This window comes from Pan troglodytes, chromosome 3 (genome assembly GCF_028858775.2).
Source record: "Pan troglodytes isolate AG18354 chromosome 3, NHGRI_mPanTro3-v2.0_pri, whole genome shotgun sequence".
Lineage (NCBI taxonomy): Eukaryota > Metazoa > Chordata > Mammalia > Primates > Hominidae > Pan > Pan troglodytes.
In genome coordinates, this window is record NC_072401.2 from 170,638,122 (window position 1) to 170,653,203 (window position 15,082).

Consider the following 15,082-nt stretch of genomic DNA (forward strand, 5'->3'; position numbering starts at 1 on the left):
TATAGATTATCCTGGATAATCTGGCTAGACCCAGTATAATCACATGAACCCTTAAAAGCAAAGAAATTTTTTCTAGCTGGTCAGAAAACAGCAGCAGAAGGATAGAGTTCAACAGATTCAAAGCATGAGTGGGACTCAACCTGCCACTGCTAGTGGACTGAGCCTCCATGTTGCCCATGGAAACATGAGAAGGAATGCAGGCAGCCTCTAGAAGCAAAGACTGGCTGCCAGCTAACAGCAACAACAACAAAAACGGACCTCTCATATTTAAGAGATCCCGCTGATCTACATACTCTTCAACTTTGCAACTGAAATTGTAGTCCACAGACCAGTGGAATCAGCATCACTTGGAAATCTGTTAGAAATACAGCATCTCAGGCCCCACTCCAAATCTACTAAATCAAATGGTGCATTTAAAAAAAGATTCATAGGTAATTCCTGCTGATGTTGGAGAAGCCATGCCCTATATCAATTGATATTATCAGACTTATTAATTTTTGCCACTCAAATGTCAATTGAAATTTCACGTGGTCTTGATTTGCATATCTCTAGTGTGAACACAGGTTCAACATATGTTGGCTATGTGTTTCCTCTTCTATGAAACGCCTGTTTTTTATCTTTTGCCCATTTTCCTAACGGGTTATCCTTATTGATTTGTTGTTGCATTACATATTCTTGATACTGACTCTTTATTAGTTATCTATATTGCATAAACTTTTTATCAGTTTGTAATTAGTCTTTGCTATCTTTAAGGGATTTTTTGATAAATAAAAGGACTTAATTTTAATATAGTCAATTTGACCAAACTTTTCTTTTTTATGTTTAAGAACTCCCGCCACACCCCAGAATCAGAAAAATATTCACTTCCATATGTTCTACCAAGCATTTTATTCTGATATTTAAGTACTTTTTTCCATCTGGAATTTACCTTTGTGTATCATGTGAAGAACCAATTTCAATTTCTTCCCTACCTGATTTTTGCTTTATGTCCTCATCAATCCACAAAAGAACATTTCTTTTGAGTAGACTATTTTTTTTCAAATTATTATTATTTCAAGTTTTTAAGGAACAGGTGGTATTTGGTTACATGGATAAGTTATTTAGGTGTGATTTCTGAGATTCTGATGTATCCATCACCTGAGCAGTGTACACTGCACCCAGTGTGTAGTCTTTTGTCCCTCACTCCCCTCCCACCCTTCCCTGCAAGGCCCCAGAGTCCATTATGTCATTCCTAATGCCTTTGCTCCCACTCATAAGTGAGAACATATGATGTTTGGTTTTCCATTCCTGAGTTACTTCACTTAGACTAACGATCTCCAACTTTATCCAGGTTGCTGTGAATGCTGTTATTTCATTCCTTTTTATGGCTGAGTAGTAGTCCATGATATATATATATACCACATTTTCTTCATCTACTCATTGGTTGATGGGCATTTAGGCTGGTTCCATATTTTTGCAATTGTGAATTGTGCTACTATAAACATGCATGTGCATGTGTCTTTTTCATAAAATGACTTCTTTTCCTCTGGGTAGATACCCAGGAGCGGGATTGCTGGATCAAATGGTAGCTTTTGGTTCTTTAAAGAATCTCCATACTGTTTTCCATAGTGGTTGTACTAGTTTACGTTCCCACCAGCAGTGTAAAACTGTTTCCTTTTCACCATATCTACGCCAACATCTATTATTTTTTTATTTTTTAATTATGGCCATTCTTGTAGGAATAAGGTGGTATCATATTGTGGTTTCGAGTTGCATTTCCCTGATAATTAGTGATGTTGAGCATTTTTTCATATGTTTGTTGGCCATTTGTATATCTTATTTTTTATCTTTTTTGAGACAGGGTCTCACTTTATCACCCAGGCTGGAGTGCAGTGGTGCAACCTTGGCTCACTGCAACCTCTGCTTCCCAGGTTCAAGCAATCCTCCCAATCTCAGCCTCCCGAGTAGCTGGGATCACAGGCACATACCACCATGCCCAGCTAATTTTTTTTTTTTTTTTTTTTTGTATTTTTAGTAGAGACAGGGTTTCACCATGTTGGCCAGGCTGGTCTCGAACTCCTGACCTCAAGCGATCCACCAGCCTTGGCCTCCCAAAGTGCTGGGATTAGAGGCATGGGCCACTGCACCTGGCCCATTTGTGTATCTTCTTGTGGTAATTGTCTACTCATGTCCTCAGCCCACTTTATGATAGGATTATTTGTTTTTTTCTTGCTGATTTGAGTTCCTGTAGATTCTAAATATTAGCCCTTTGTCAGATGGATAGTTTCTGAATATTTTCTCCCACTCTGTGAGTTGTTTATGCTGCTGATTATTTCTTTTGCTGTGCAGAAGCTTTTTAGTTTAATTAAATCCCATCTATTTATCTTTGTTTTTGTTGCATTTGCATTTTGGTCCTTGGCCATGAACTCTTTAGGCCAAGGTCTACATGAGTTTTTCCGATGTTATCTTCTAGAACTTTAATGATTTTGGGTCTTAGATTTAAGTCTTTGATTCATCTTAAATTGATTTTTGTATAAGGTGAGAGATGAGAACCCAGTTTCATTCTTCCACATGTGGCTTGCCAATTATCTCAGCACCATTTGTTGAATAGGGTGTGCTTTCCCCCACTTTATGTTTTCATTTGCTTTGTCAAAGATCAGTTGGCTATAAGTATCTGGCTTTATTTCTGGGTTCTCTATTCGGTTCCATTGGTCTATATTTATACCAGTACCATGCTATTTGATAAGTATAGCCTGTAGTACAGTTTGAAGTCGGGTAATGTGATGCCTGCAGATTTGTTCTTTTTGCTTAGTCTTGTTTTGACTATGCAGGCTCTTTTTCGGTTCCACATGAATTTTAGGATTGCTTTTTCTAGTTCTGTGAAGAATGGTGATGATATTACGGCAGGAATTGCACTGAACTTAGAGATTGCTTTTGGCAATATGGTCATTTCCACAATATTGATTCTACACAGCCATAAGCATGGGATGTGTTTCCATTCGTTTGTATCATCTATGATTTCTTTCAGCAGTGTTTTGTAGTTTTCCTTGTAGAGATCTTATACTTCCTTGGTTAGGTATATTCCTAAATATTTTATTTTCTTTGCAGCTGTTGTAAAAGGGGTTAAGTTCTTGATTTGATTCTCAGCTTGGTCGCTGTTGGTGTATAGCAGTGATATTTATTTGTATATACTGATTTTGTATCCTGAAACTTTACTGAGTTCATTATCAGATCTAGAAGCTTTCTGAATGAGTCTTTAGGGTTTTCTAGGTATACGATCATATCATCAGCAAAGAGTGACAGTTTGACTTCCTCTTTACCAATGTGGATGCCCTTTCTTTCTCTTGTCTGATGGCTCTGGCTAGGACTTCTAGTACTGTGTTGAACAGAAGTAGTGAAAGTGGGCATCCTTGTCTTGTTCCAGTTCTTAAAGGAAATACTTTAAACACTTCCCCATTCAGTATAATGTTGGTTGTGAGTTTGTCATAGATGGCTTTTATTACCTTAAGGTATGTTCCTTCTGTACCGATTTTGCTGAGGGTTTTACTCATAAAAAGCTTCTGGATTTTGTCAAATGCTTTTTCTGCATCTATTGGGATGATCATTATTTTTGTTTTCACTTCTGTTTATGTGGTATATTGCATCTATTGGCTTGTGTATGTTACACCAACCTTGCGTCCCCATCATGAAATACACTTGATCATGGTGCATTATCCTTAATATGTTGTTGAATTCAGTTAGCTAGTATTTTGTTGTGGAGTTTTGCATCTATGTTTATTGGGGATATTGATATGCAGTTTTTTTTGTTGTTTTTGTTATGTTCCTTCCTAGTTTTGGTATATGGGTAATACTGGCTTCATAGTATGATTTAGGGAGGATTCTCTCTTTATCTTTTGGAATAGTTTCAGTAGGATTGGTACCAATGCTTTTCTTGTTGCCTGTGATGGAATCCAATGGTGTGATCTCAGCTCACTGCAACCTCCACCTCCTGGATTCAAGCAATTCTCCTGCCTCAGCCTCCCAAGTAGCTGGGATTACAGGCACCTGCCACCACATCCAGCTAATTTTTGTATGTTTAGTAGAGATGGGGTTTCACCATGTTGGCCAGGTTGGTCTCAAACACCTGACCTCAGGTGATCCACCTGCCTTGGCCTCCCAAAGTGCTGGGATTACAGGCGTGAGCCACCACACCCAGCCCCAATTCTTCTTTGAATGTCTGATAGAATTCAGTCATGAATCCATCTGGTCCTAGCCTTTCATTGTTGGCGATTTTTTAATTACTCTTAATCTCGCTACTTGTTATCGGTCTGTTCAGAATTTGTTTCTTCCTGGTTTAATCTACGAGGGTTGTATATTTCCAGGAATGTATCTATCTCCTCTAGGTTTTCTAGTTTGTGTGCATAAAGGTGTTCATAGTAGTCTTGAATGATCTTTATCCATTCTGCCATTCTGTATCTTTTAAGTGGACCATTTACACCATTTATAGTCAACTTCAGTATTGAGATGTAAGGTACTATTCTATTCATCATGCTAGTTGTTGCCTGAATACCTTGGGCTTTTTTTCATTGTGTTATTGTTTTATAGATCCTGTGAGATTTATGCTTTAAGGAGGTTCTATTTTGGTGTATTTCAAGATTTTCTTTCAAGATTTAGGACTCCTTTCAGCATTTCTTGTAATGCTGGCTTGGTAGTGGCAAATTCGCTCAGCATTTCTTTGTCTGAAAAAGACTTTATCTCTCCTTCATTTATGAAGCTTAGTTTCACTAGATATAAAATTCTTGGCTGATAATTATTTTGCTTAACGAGGCTAAAGAGAGGACCCCAATCACTTCTGCCTTGCAGGGTTTCTGCTGAGAAAACTGCTGGAAATCCGATAGGTTTTCCTTTATAGATTACCTGATGCTTTTGCTTTACAGCTCTTAAGATTCTTTACTTCATCTTGACTTTTGATAACCTGATGACCATGTGCCTAGGTGATGATGTTTTGTGAAGAATTTTCCAGGTGTTCTTTGAGGTTCTTGTATTTAGATGTCTAGATCTCTGGCAAGATCAGGGAAGTTTTCCTTGATTGTTCCCTCAAATAAGTTTTCCAAACTTTTAGATTTCTCTTATTCCTCAGGAACATCAATTATTCTTAGATTTGGTCATTTAACATAATTCCCAAATTTCTTGGAGGCTTTGTTCATTTTTTTATTCTCTTTTGTCTTTGTTGGATTGGATTAATTCAAAAGCCTGGTCTTTGGGCTCTTATGTTTTCTTCTATTTGTGCAATTCTATTGCTGAAACTTTCCAGTGTATTTAGCATTTCACTAAGTGTCTGTTTCATTTCCAGATTATGATTGTCTTTTCTTTATGATATCTATTTCTCTGGAGACTGTTTCATCCATATCCTGTATTTTTTTTTTTAATTTCTTTAAGTAGGTTTTCACCTTTCTCTGGTATCTTCTTGAGTAGCTTAAATAATCAACCTTTTGAATTCTTTCTCTGGCAATTCAGAGATTTATTCTTGGTTTGGATCCACTGCTGGAGAGCTAGTGTGATCTCCTGGGGATGCTATTAAAGAATCTTGTTTTGTCATATTACCAGAGTTACTTTTCTGATTTCTTCTCATTTGGGTAGATTGTTTCAGTGGAAAGATCTGGGACTCAATGGCTGCTGTTCAGGTTCTGTCCCATGGGGTGATCCCTTGATGTGGTTCTCTCCCCCTTCGTCTAGGAATGGGGCTTCCTGAGAGCCAGACTGCAGTGATTGTTACTGCCCTTCTGGGTCTAGCCACCCTTCAGGGCTACCAGGCTCCAGGCTGGCAATGGGGAATGTCTGCAAAGAGTACTGTGATGTGATCCATCTTCAGGTCTCCTAGCCATGGATACCAGCATCTGCTCCATTGGAGGTGGCAGGGGAGTAAAGTGGACTCTGTGGGAGCCCTTGGTTGTAATTTAGTGCACTGGTTTTCTTGAATGCTGGTTATGTTAGCAGTGAAGTTGTCACAAGGACAGACTCAGGACCTCTAGTTAGCTAGGGTGTGGCAGGTGGTAGAATTACCTGTTGTTTTCTCCTTCTCTGGGGCAGAGTTGTTCTGAGTTGCTGTAGTGGCTTGAGTTCATTGGCCTCTAGCGAGGAAGTGATGCTTTCAAGAGCTTGCCAGCTGCAGTAGTAGAAGGGAGATAAAATCTTGCCCTACTTTGGCCAGAATGAGTACTCAGGTTTCTCGGGTAATGGGCAGGGCCACAGAGCTCCCTAGAAATTACATCTTTTGATTTTGGCTACCAAGATGGGGAGAGAAAAACCATCAGGTGGGGGCAGGGTTAGGCAGGTCTGAGCTCAGATTCTCCTTGGGCGGGACTTGCTGTGGCCACTATGTAGTGGGAAAAGGGTGGCTCCCAGGCCAATTAAGTTATGTTCCCAGGGGGATTATGGCTGCCTCTGCTGCATCATACAGGTTGCCAGGGAAGTGGGGGAAAGCTGACAGTGACAGGCCTTACCCAACTCCCCCACAGTCAGCAAGACCAGTCTCACTCCTGCCGTGCCTCCCTAACCGCACTGGAGTTATATCCAGTCACCCAGCAAGCTGGGCTGAGATCTTGCCGCAAGCTACAAGCCTTCCTGCTGAGAAAGCAAGCAGGGCTCTCAGGCCTTGCCTCCCCACCTGCCCACACGTTCAGCTGCAGCTTCTGTGCTCATATATGCACTTCCCATTTGCCCCTCACCCCAGATGCTACTCAGGAAAGTTCATGCTTAGTCAAAATTATCACGAAATTCAGCTAGGAGGTTCCTTCACTCTGCAGCCTCTTCCCAATTCTGCTGGCTGCCTTCCCTTCCCCAAGGACCTCTGTGAGGTAACGCCAGGAATAGCTTCTGTGGGCTCGAGCTAAGGACTGGGAGTACCTACGGGGCTCCTCCTGCTGCTTCTTCTACTTTTATATTTCACTTGGCTCCCTAAATCCATTTTGTCATGCACGTCCATGTGAAGAGTCCACCAAACAGGCTTTGTGTGAGCAACAAGGCTGTTTATTTCACCTGCGTGCAGGCGGGCTGAGTCTGAAAAAGGAGTCAGCAAAGGGTGGTGGGATTATCATTAGTTCTTATAGATTTGGGATAGGAGGTGGAGTTAGGAGCAATTTTTTGTAGGCAGGCGGTGGATCTTGTAGTACATTCTCAAGGGTGGGAAGAATATTACAAATTACCTTCCTAAGGGCAGGGAAGGATATTACAAAGTACCTTTTTAAGGGCGGGGGAAGATATTACAAAGCATCTTCTCAAAGGTGCGGAGGGTGTATCATACGAAGTACATTCACAAGGGTGGGGGAATATCGCAAAGTATATTATCGCAAGGGCGGGGAGGGTGTATTGTCACAAAGTCAATTTATCAGTTAGGGTGGGGCAGGAACAAATCACAATGGTGGAATGTCATCAGTTAAGGCAGGAACTGGCTATTTTCACTTCTTTTGTGGATCTCCACTTGCTTCAGGCCATCTGGATGTATACATGCAGGTCACAGGGGATACGATGGTAGCTTGGGCTCAGAGGCCTGACACATTTCCCCAGTGGGTATGTGTGTTCGGAAGCCAACTTTTCCCCCCTCACACTTTGGGAACTCACAGTTTTTTGCTGTCCCACAGCATTTGCAGTGACAAGCCACTTCTTACAAAGGGTCTGTGAATTCTTTCAGTTTTTCTGATACGTTCCTGTGGTGGTTCTTGGAGTAAAAGTTCACAGTGTGAGTCTCCAGACCCTGTTCTGTCCATCTAAGCGGGAGCTGCACATTAGTCCTGTCTCCTATCTGCCATCTTTTCCAGCATCTCCCCCACAAAAACAATTCTTATTGAAGTTACCAATGATTTTCTTGTTAGCAATCCATCTTATATGCCTAGCAGTATTGATATCAAGAACTCCTTCCTTCAAGAAAAGTTTATTTCATCAGCTTCTAGCACTCAGCTTTCTCCTGATTTTCTACTTACTGCTCTAACTAATCCTTCTTAGACTCCTTTGCAGGCTCATCTATCTCTAACCCGTCAGTAAATGCTGCTGGTGTTCCTCAAGGTTCCATCCTATGCCCACACATAGAACAGTGCCTGACAATAGTAAATACTGAGTATTTGCGATTATCATCTAAACGCTCACTCTAAACTCTCTACCTAAGCAATCCCTTCCATTCCTTAGTGCTCAAAACTTTAGTAACTGTTTCTACACAGATGATATATTTCTTGCCCGGAATTCCCCTCTGAGTTTCTGACCCATACATACTTGATGTCTCCTATCCTATCTCCAAAGCACCTGAAATCAGCATGTTTAAAATTAAACTCATGATCTCCCTGCTGAATACCAACAAACCTGCTCTTATGCAGTGTTTTTTGCGAATGGCGCCACCACTCATCCAGATTTATACATCAGAAACACATTTCCTAGATTCAGTTCATCACAAAGTATTGTTGATTTCCTAAATCTCTTTTGACCACTTGTCTCCATTTCTATTCTCACTATCCTAGACTCAATTTTCCATTACCTCTCACATGAACTACTACAAACATGGGTCTTGCTGCACTATTTGAGCCCCTTTCAACCTTTTCTCCATACTATAGCTAGAATCATCTTTCCTAATGCATCATGTATCCTCCTACTTGAAATCTTTCAATACTTCTTAGGATAAAGTTCAAAACCCTTAACATGGCCTCCAAAGATCTGCATCATCTAGACCTACAGCCTCATCTCATACCCATGTTCTCCTCCTCTGCATTCCAGGCATCATGGCTGTTCAATTCCTGACTCACAATGTTCTTTGTCACCAAAAGATCTTTACCCATGCTGTTCCTTCTGAATGAAAGGCTTTACAGTCAGCCCTCTGTGTCTGTGTGATCACTTCCTTGGAGTCAACTAACTGCAGATCAAAAATATTTGGGGGAGGGGAGTGGCAAGATGGCTGACTAGAAGCAGCTAGTGTGTGCTGCTCTCACAGAAGGGAGACAGAGTGGCCAATAAACACTAGCTCTTTAACTAAACGGTCCAAGAGGACATGTTGGGATTCATCAAGGAAGCAATGTAGTCAACATAAAACAGAAAAAAGACAGGACAGCTGCCCACCTGGGATTGGCACAGTGCCAAGTGAGGCTCCCCCCTGCAGGAAAATGGTGAATAAGAGCCCCAGGAAACCATGTTTCTGCCATGAACCTTTGCAATTTCAGGCTCTGGAGACCTCCCCTGACCCCCTTCCCCTGTGGCCTCCAGGCTGACACAGAAAGCGTGTGAAGTGTGCCACTCAGGCACAAATGGAGTGCCAAGGGTCTTGGAACCGTGAGCACTCCTGCACCAGCAGCTGTAGCTTTGCCAACAAAGGAGGCCAGGATCTCACGCATACCCCCAGGAGAGAGGCTGCATCCACAGTACTGAGAAGCAGACGAACTACAGGCCTTGCCCCAACTACACCTCCCTAGGCAAAGCCCACTGGCCTGGGATCCCAGTGCAGCCAACCTACCCCTGCCTGAGCTCTCAGGCTGGTAGCAGCTCTGCAATTCCCTGGAACAGAGCTCCCAGGAGTAAAAGACAGGCCCGCCATTTTTGCTGCTGCACAGCCCCCACCCCAACTGCTATCAGAATCAGGAGGGAGCAAAGAGGTTAGGGACTATCTTGAGCCTCCAGCACAGCATAGCATGCCTTGCAGAAAAAGAGGCCACACTATTTTCCACGCAGGTCCCTCCTCCTGTTACTCCTCCTTGGGCAGGGCCTTCGGACTTGCCAACAAGCCCCCCTCCCTGCCCCCACACCCCAAGCACAGTCACCCCACCCCCACTGAGCTCTCAGCTGGTAGTAGCTCTGCACTTCCCTAGGATGGAGTTCCCAGTGGTAGCAGGCAGGCCCGCCATTTTTTGCCACTACTGCAACCCCTGACCCTACTGCCCTCTGGCTTGGAATGGAAAGAAGAGCTTAAGGACTATCACAGGCCCCCAGCACAGCACAGCTCCCTTATAGAAAAGCAACCAGACTGTTTTCCACACAGGTCCCTGTCCATGTGCTACTCCTTACTACACAGGGCCTCCTGGACTGGGCCCCCAGCACAGCCACCCAGCCCCCGCCTGATCAGTCAGTGGCAGCTCTGTGTTTGCCTGGTGGGGAAATCCCAGAGACAACCCTCTGCCACTGCGGCTTCAGCGGTACGGCCCTAGCTGCCCTTGGGCTGCAGAACGAACAAAGAGCCTGGTTGCTTCACTGGTACCTCCAGCATGTCGCAGCCACCACAGGGAGAGGAACCAGTCTCTCTTCCCTATGAGCCCCCACCACCTACTCTTCACCATGTAGGGCCTCTGGCTGTGGCCCCTAGAGCAGCTGCCCCACCCCCAGCTGAATATTCCCATTCTCAGTGGCTCTGCATTTCCCAGGGGCGGAGCTCCCACAGGCAACTGACAGCTCCTCTGCCACTGCAATGGTACTGCCCTTGCTAACTACCCTCAGACTGGGGAAGAAAGACCCTGAGTGCCTTACTCTCACCTCCAGCATGCAGCAGCCGCCCTATGAAGAGGCTAGTCCGTCTTCCCTGTGAGCCCCCAATTCCCCTGCTCTTCACCAGGCAGGGCCCCCCCAGCTTGGGCCCACAACACACTGGGATGATTATTCTGATTAACAATGGCTATGTATATCCCTGGGGTGCAACCGAAAGAGACACATGAAAAGCCCTCTACCACTGACACTGCCAAGGTCCCCCTCTCTGCTACCCCCAAGACGGAAAGAGAACAAAAATTCTGGCTTGCCCCAGGGCTGCAGTGCCAAGCCTGGGAGTACCAAGCTGAGGTCTGCAGCACTCAAGTGGGAGAGGAGCCCACACCCTCCTCTCCCACTTGAGAGGAGGCTCACTTGGAGCACTGAGAAGGTACATGACTGCAAATGGAAGGAAATACAAAGGAGCCACAGGGCTGAGCAAGAGCCTACCTACTGGCCAGTATGCTTAAACACATCACAGCCCAAACTTCAACACCAAAAATACTTTGCTAATATACCGCCTATGAAAACACAGACAAGAATTCAGCCACAAATAGACCAGGTGTGGTGGCTCACGCCTGTAATCCCAGCACTTTGGGAGACAGAGGCAAGCAGATCACTCAAGGTCAGGAGTTCAAGACCAGCCTGGCCACCATGGTGAAACCCTGTCTCTACTAAAAATGCAAAAATTAGCCAGGTGTGGTGGCACATGCCTGTAATCCCAGCTACTCGGGAGGCTGAGGCAGAAGAATCACTTGAACCTGGAAGATGGAGGTTGTGGTAAACTGAGATCATGCCACCACACTCCAGCCTAAGCAACAGAGCAAGATTCTGTCTCAAAAAAAGAAAGAAAAAAGAATTCAACCACAAATAAAGACCCTGCACAGACTTGGCTCTCTGAAAACATCCAGAAATGAAGGCAACTGACTACAGTCAAGTTACACCACGGTTAAAGGAACATTAGCACCCACACAGATGAGAAACAGCCAGTGCAATAACTCTGGCAACTCTAAAAGCCAAAGCGTCTCCTTATTTACAAATGACCACACTAGCTCCCCAACACTGATTCTTAACCAGAAGGAAATGGCTGAAATGACAGACACAGAATTCAGAATCTAGATGGCAATTAAGATTATCGAGATTCAGGAGACAACTGAAACCCATTCCAAGGAATCTACGGAATCCAGTAGAACAATTAAAAAGATAAAAATATGAAAATAGCCATTTTAAGAAAGAACCAGGCCAGGCGTGGTGGCTCGCACCTGTAATCCCAGCACTTTGGGAGGCCGAGGTGGGTGGATTGCTTGAGGTCAGGAGTTCAAGACCAGCCTGGCCAACAATGGTGAAATCCAGTATCTACTAAAAATGCAAAAATTAGCCAGGCTTGGTGGTGCATGCCTGTAATCCCAGCTACTCGGGAGGTTGAGGCAGGAAAATTGCTTGAACCCAGGAGGCAGAGGCAGCAGTGAGCCGAGATCGCATCACTGCACTCCCCTTGGCAACAGAGTGAATGAGACTCAGTCTCAAAAATAAAAATAAAAATAAAGAAAAGAAAGAACCAAACTGAGCTGATAGAGCTGAAAACCTCCCTATAAGAATTTCATAACAATCAGAAGTATTAATAGCAGAACAGATCAAGCTGGGGAATGAATCTCAGAGCTCAAAGAACAGTTCTTCAAATTAACTCAGTCAGATAATAAAGAGAATTTTTTTAAATGAACAAAACCTCCAAGAAATATGGAATTATGTAAAGATGCCAAATCTATGACTCATTAGCATCCCTGAAAGAGAAGGGTAGGTCATATACAAAGGAAACTCCATCAGGCTAACAACAGAACTTTCAGCAGAAACACTACAAGCCAGAAGAGATTTGGGGCTTATATTCAGCATCCTTAAAGAAAAATTCCAGGAGTCCCTAGCGGCCAGGGCGTGGAAGCGGATCCTGAAGCGGCTTTCTCCTACTGCCCTCCGCTTGCCAAGGCGGGACCCGGAGCCCAACGGCAGCGGCGGTCCTTGGGCCTGTGGAGAGGGGTTCTCTGTGGCCGAGTCCTAGGCCTGGGGAACCGGGCGGTGCGGGAGAGGCGCTTGGGCCTCGCCCAGCCCAAGCCCCTGTCTCCCCGCGGCCGGTGCTGGCGGCTGTAGGCCTCGCCGCGCCCACCCAGCCTGGGGCGGGCTCAGCCTCACCGCCCGGCCCGGCCCGCCCCGCCCCACGGGCCAGCCCCGCGCCGGGTGTTTCCGCTACTCTCCCTGCGGCGGGGTAACCGCCTCGCACCTACTGGGCTCGGTTCCCTGGCTCCGGCCGCGGGGAGAGCATGGAGTTTGCGGAGCTGATTAAGACCCCGCGGGTGGACAATGTGGTGCTGCACCGGCCTTTCTACCCGGCTGTCGAGGGCACCCTGTGCCTGACGGGCCACCACTTGATCCTGTCCTCCCGGCAGGACAACACGGAGGAGCTGTGGCTCCTCCATTCAAACATCGACGCCATCGACAAGCGATTTGTGGGATCACTGGGTACCATCATCATAAAATGTAAAGATTTTCGAATTATTCAGTTGGATATTCCTGGAATGGAGGAATGCTTGAATATAGCCAGTTCCATTGAGGCATTGTCTACTCTGGACTCCATCACTCTGATGTACCCTTTCTTTTACCGTCCTATGTTTGAAGTGATAGAAGATGGCTGGCATTCCTTCCTTCCTGAGCAAGAATTTGAACTCTATTCCTCAGCTACCAGTGAATGGAGGCTAAGCTCTGTCAATAAGGAATTTGCTGTCTGTCCCTCTTACCCACCAATTGTCACGGTGCCCAAATCCATCGATGATGAAGCTCTTTGGAAGGTAGCTACATTTCGACATGGAGGGCGCTTCCCAGTACTAAGCTATTATCACAAAAAAAATGGGATGGTAATTATGCGAAGTGGTCAGCCACTCACTGGTACAAACGGGAGGAGGTGCAAGGAAGACGAGAAGCTGATAAATGCTACCCTCAGGGCTGGAAAGCGTGGCTACATCATTGACACCCGATCCCTGAACGTGGCTCAGCAAACTAGAGCCAAAGGAGGTGGCTTTGAACAAGAAGCTCATTATCCCCAGTGGAGGCGAATTCGTAAGTCCATTGAGAGGTATCACATTCTTCAGGAGAGCTTAATCAAACTTGTGGAAGCTTGTAATGACCAAACCCATAACATGGACCGATGGCTCAGTAAATTGGAGGCCTCTAACTGGCTGACTCACATCAAAGAGATTCTGACAACTGCCTGCCTAGCGGCTCAGTGCATCGACAGGGAAGGAGCATCAATATTGATTCACGGAACAGAAGGAACTGATTCCACACTTCGGGTGACCTCCCTGGCCCAGATCATCTTAGAGCCAAGAAGCAGGACCATTCGTGGTTTTGAGGCCCTGATTGAAAGAGAGTGGCTGCAGGCTGGTCACCCGTTCCAGCAGCGCTGTGCACAGTCAGCCTACTGTAACACCAAGCAGAAGTGGGAGGCTCCTGTATTTCTTCTCTTCTTGGACTGCGTGTGGCAGATCCTTCATCAGTTTCCCTGTTCTTTTGAATTTAATGAGAATTTCCTCATCATGCTCTTTGAGCATGCTTATGCCTCACAGTTTGGAACATTTCTGGGCAACAATGAAAGTGAAAGATGTAAGTTGAAGCTACAGCAGAAGACGACGTCTTTGTGGTCCTGGGTTAATCAGCCCAGTGAGCTGAGTAAATTCACCAATCCCCTCTTTGAAGCCAACAACCTTGTCATCTGGCCTTCAGTTGCTCCGCAGAGTCTTCTGCTGTGGGAAGGTATTTTCCTACGTTGGAATAGATCCTCTAAGTATTTGGATGAAGCATATGAAGAAATGGTTAACATCATTGAATATAATAAAGAATTACAAGCAAAAGTCAATATCCTTAGAAGGCAGTTGGCAGAACTGGAAACAGAGGACAGGATGCAGGAGAGTCCCTGAAAGGTCTCCTCGCACCCTTCGCAAGGACCTTCTTGGGCCTGTGTCTGCCGTTCTCTCCTTGTGCCCTTCAGTTCACTTTTACACGGTAGCCTTGAAGTGAAGGCTTTAGATGTGGGACCCCTCTAATGTAATGGATTTCTCAATACTGTATGAATAATGAAACTTACTATCATAAACCATGTTTCATGTGGCCTGTTAGGGCCTGTCACTTTGGGAGCCGGAAGGAGGTGCTAGTCATTTTATTTTTACGTGAAATAGATGACCTATTTAATGCCATTTGTGTTTCATGCCATTTTATCCAAAGCTTTTTCTGTGTCCACTCTTCAAACAGCATTCTAGAGCAGTCAAGGAGACGGCTAATCTCTCTAGGGACTATTTGGTGGTTTAAAAAAAGGGTCAGACTTTTAAACACTCTGACCATAGAAATGTTTTTCAAAATGGCAACAACGGATAAACCAAGGATTTTGTGTTTAACAAGCCATTTCCAGTGTCTTCGCCACATAAAATAGCCATTTTCTTTAAAATAGTTTTGGACTAACGAAGCTGAAATCTATTCTTATTCTTGTTTGTCAAGAAAGGAAAATCTGTTATTCAAGGTAAATTATTTCTACAAGGGCAACAGGTATGGTCCTCCGATATTTACATTAAGAAGAGTTAAATTTATTTTAACGTAG

At 44.6% G+C, this 15,082-nt stretch overlaps 2 protein-coding genes across 8 annotated transcripts in view; one reads left to right on the forward strand and one right to left on the reverse strand.

Moving 5' to 3' along the window:
* CBR4 (carbonyl reductase 4) overlaps positions 1-15,082 on the reverse strand; it is a 158,656-nt gene that overhangs the window by 104,807 nt on the left and 38,767 nt on the right. The window lies entirely within an intron of this gene.
* LOC129143858 (myotubularin-related protein 9-like) lies at positions 12,665-14,950 on the forward strand. Its single transcript, XM_054683919.2, has one exon. It carries the CDS (start codon positions 12,759-12,761, stop codon positions 14,406-14,408), a length of 1,650 nt encoding a protein of 549 aa, XP_054539894.1. The 5' UTR covers positions 12,665-12,758; the 3' UTR covers positions 14,409-14,950.

Coding starts and splice junctions, on each gene's coding strand:
- LOC129143858 (XM_054683919.2), top strand. CDS start 12,759: ATGGAGTTTGCGGAGCTGATTAAGACCCCGCGGGTGGACAATGTGGTG.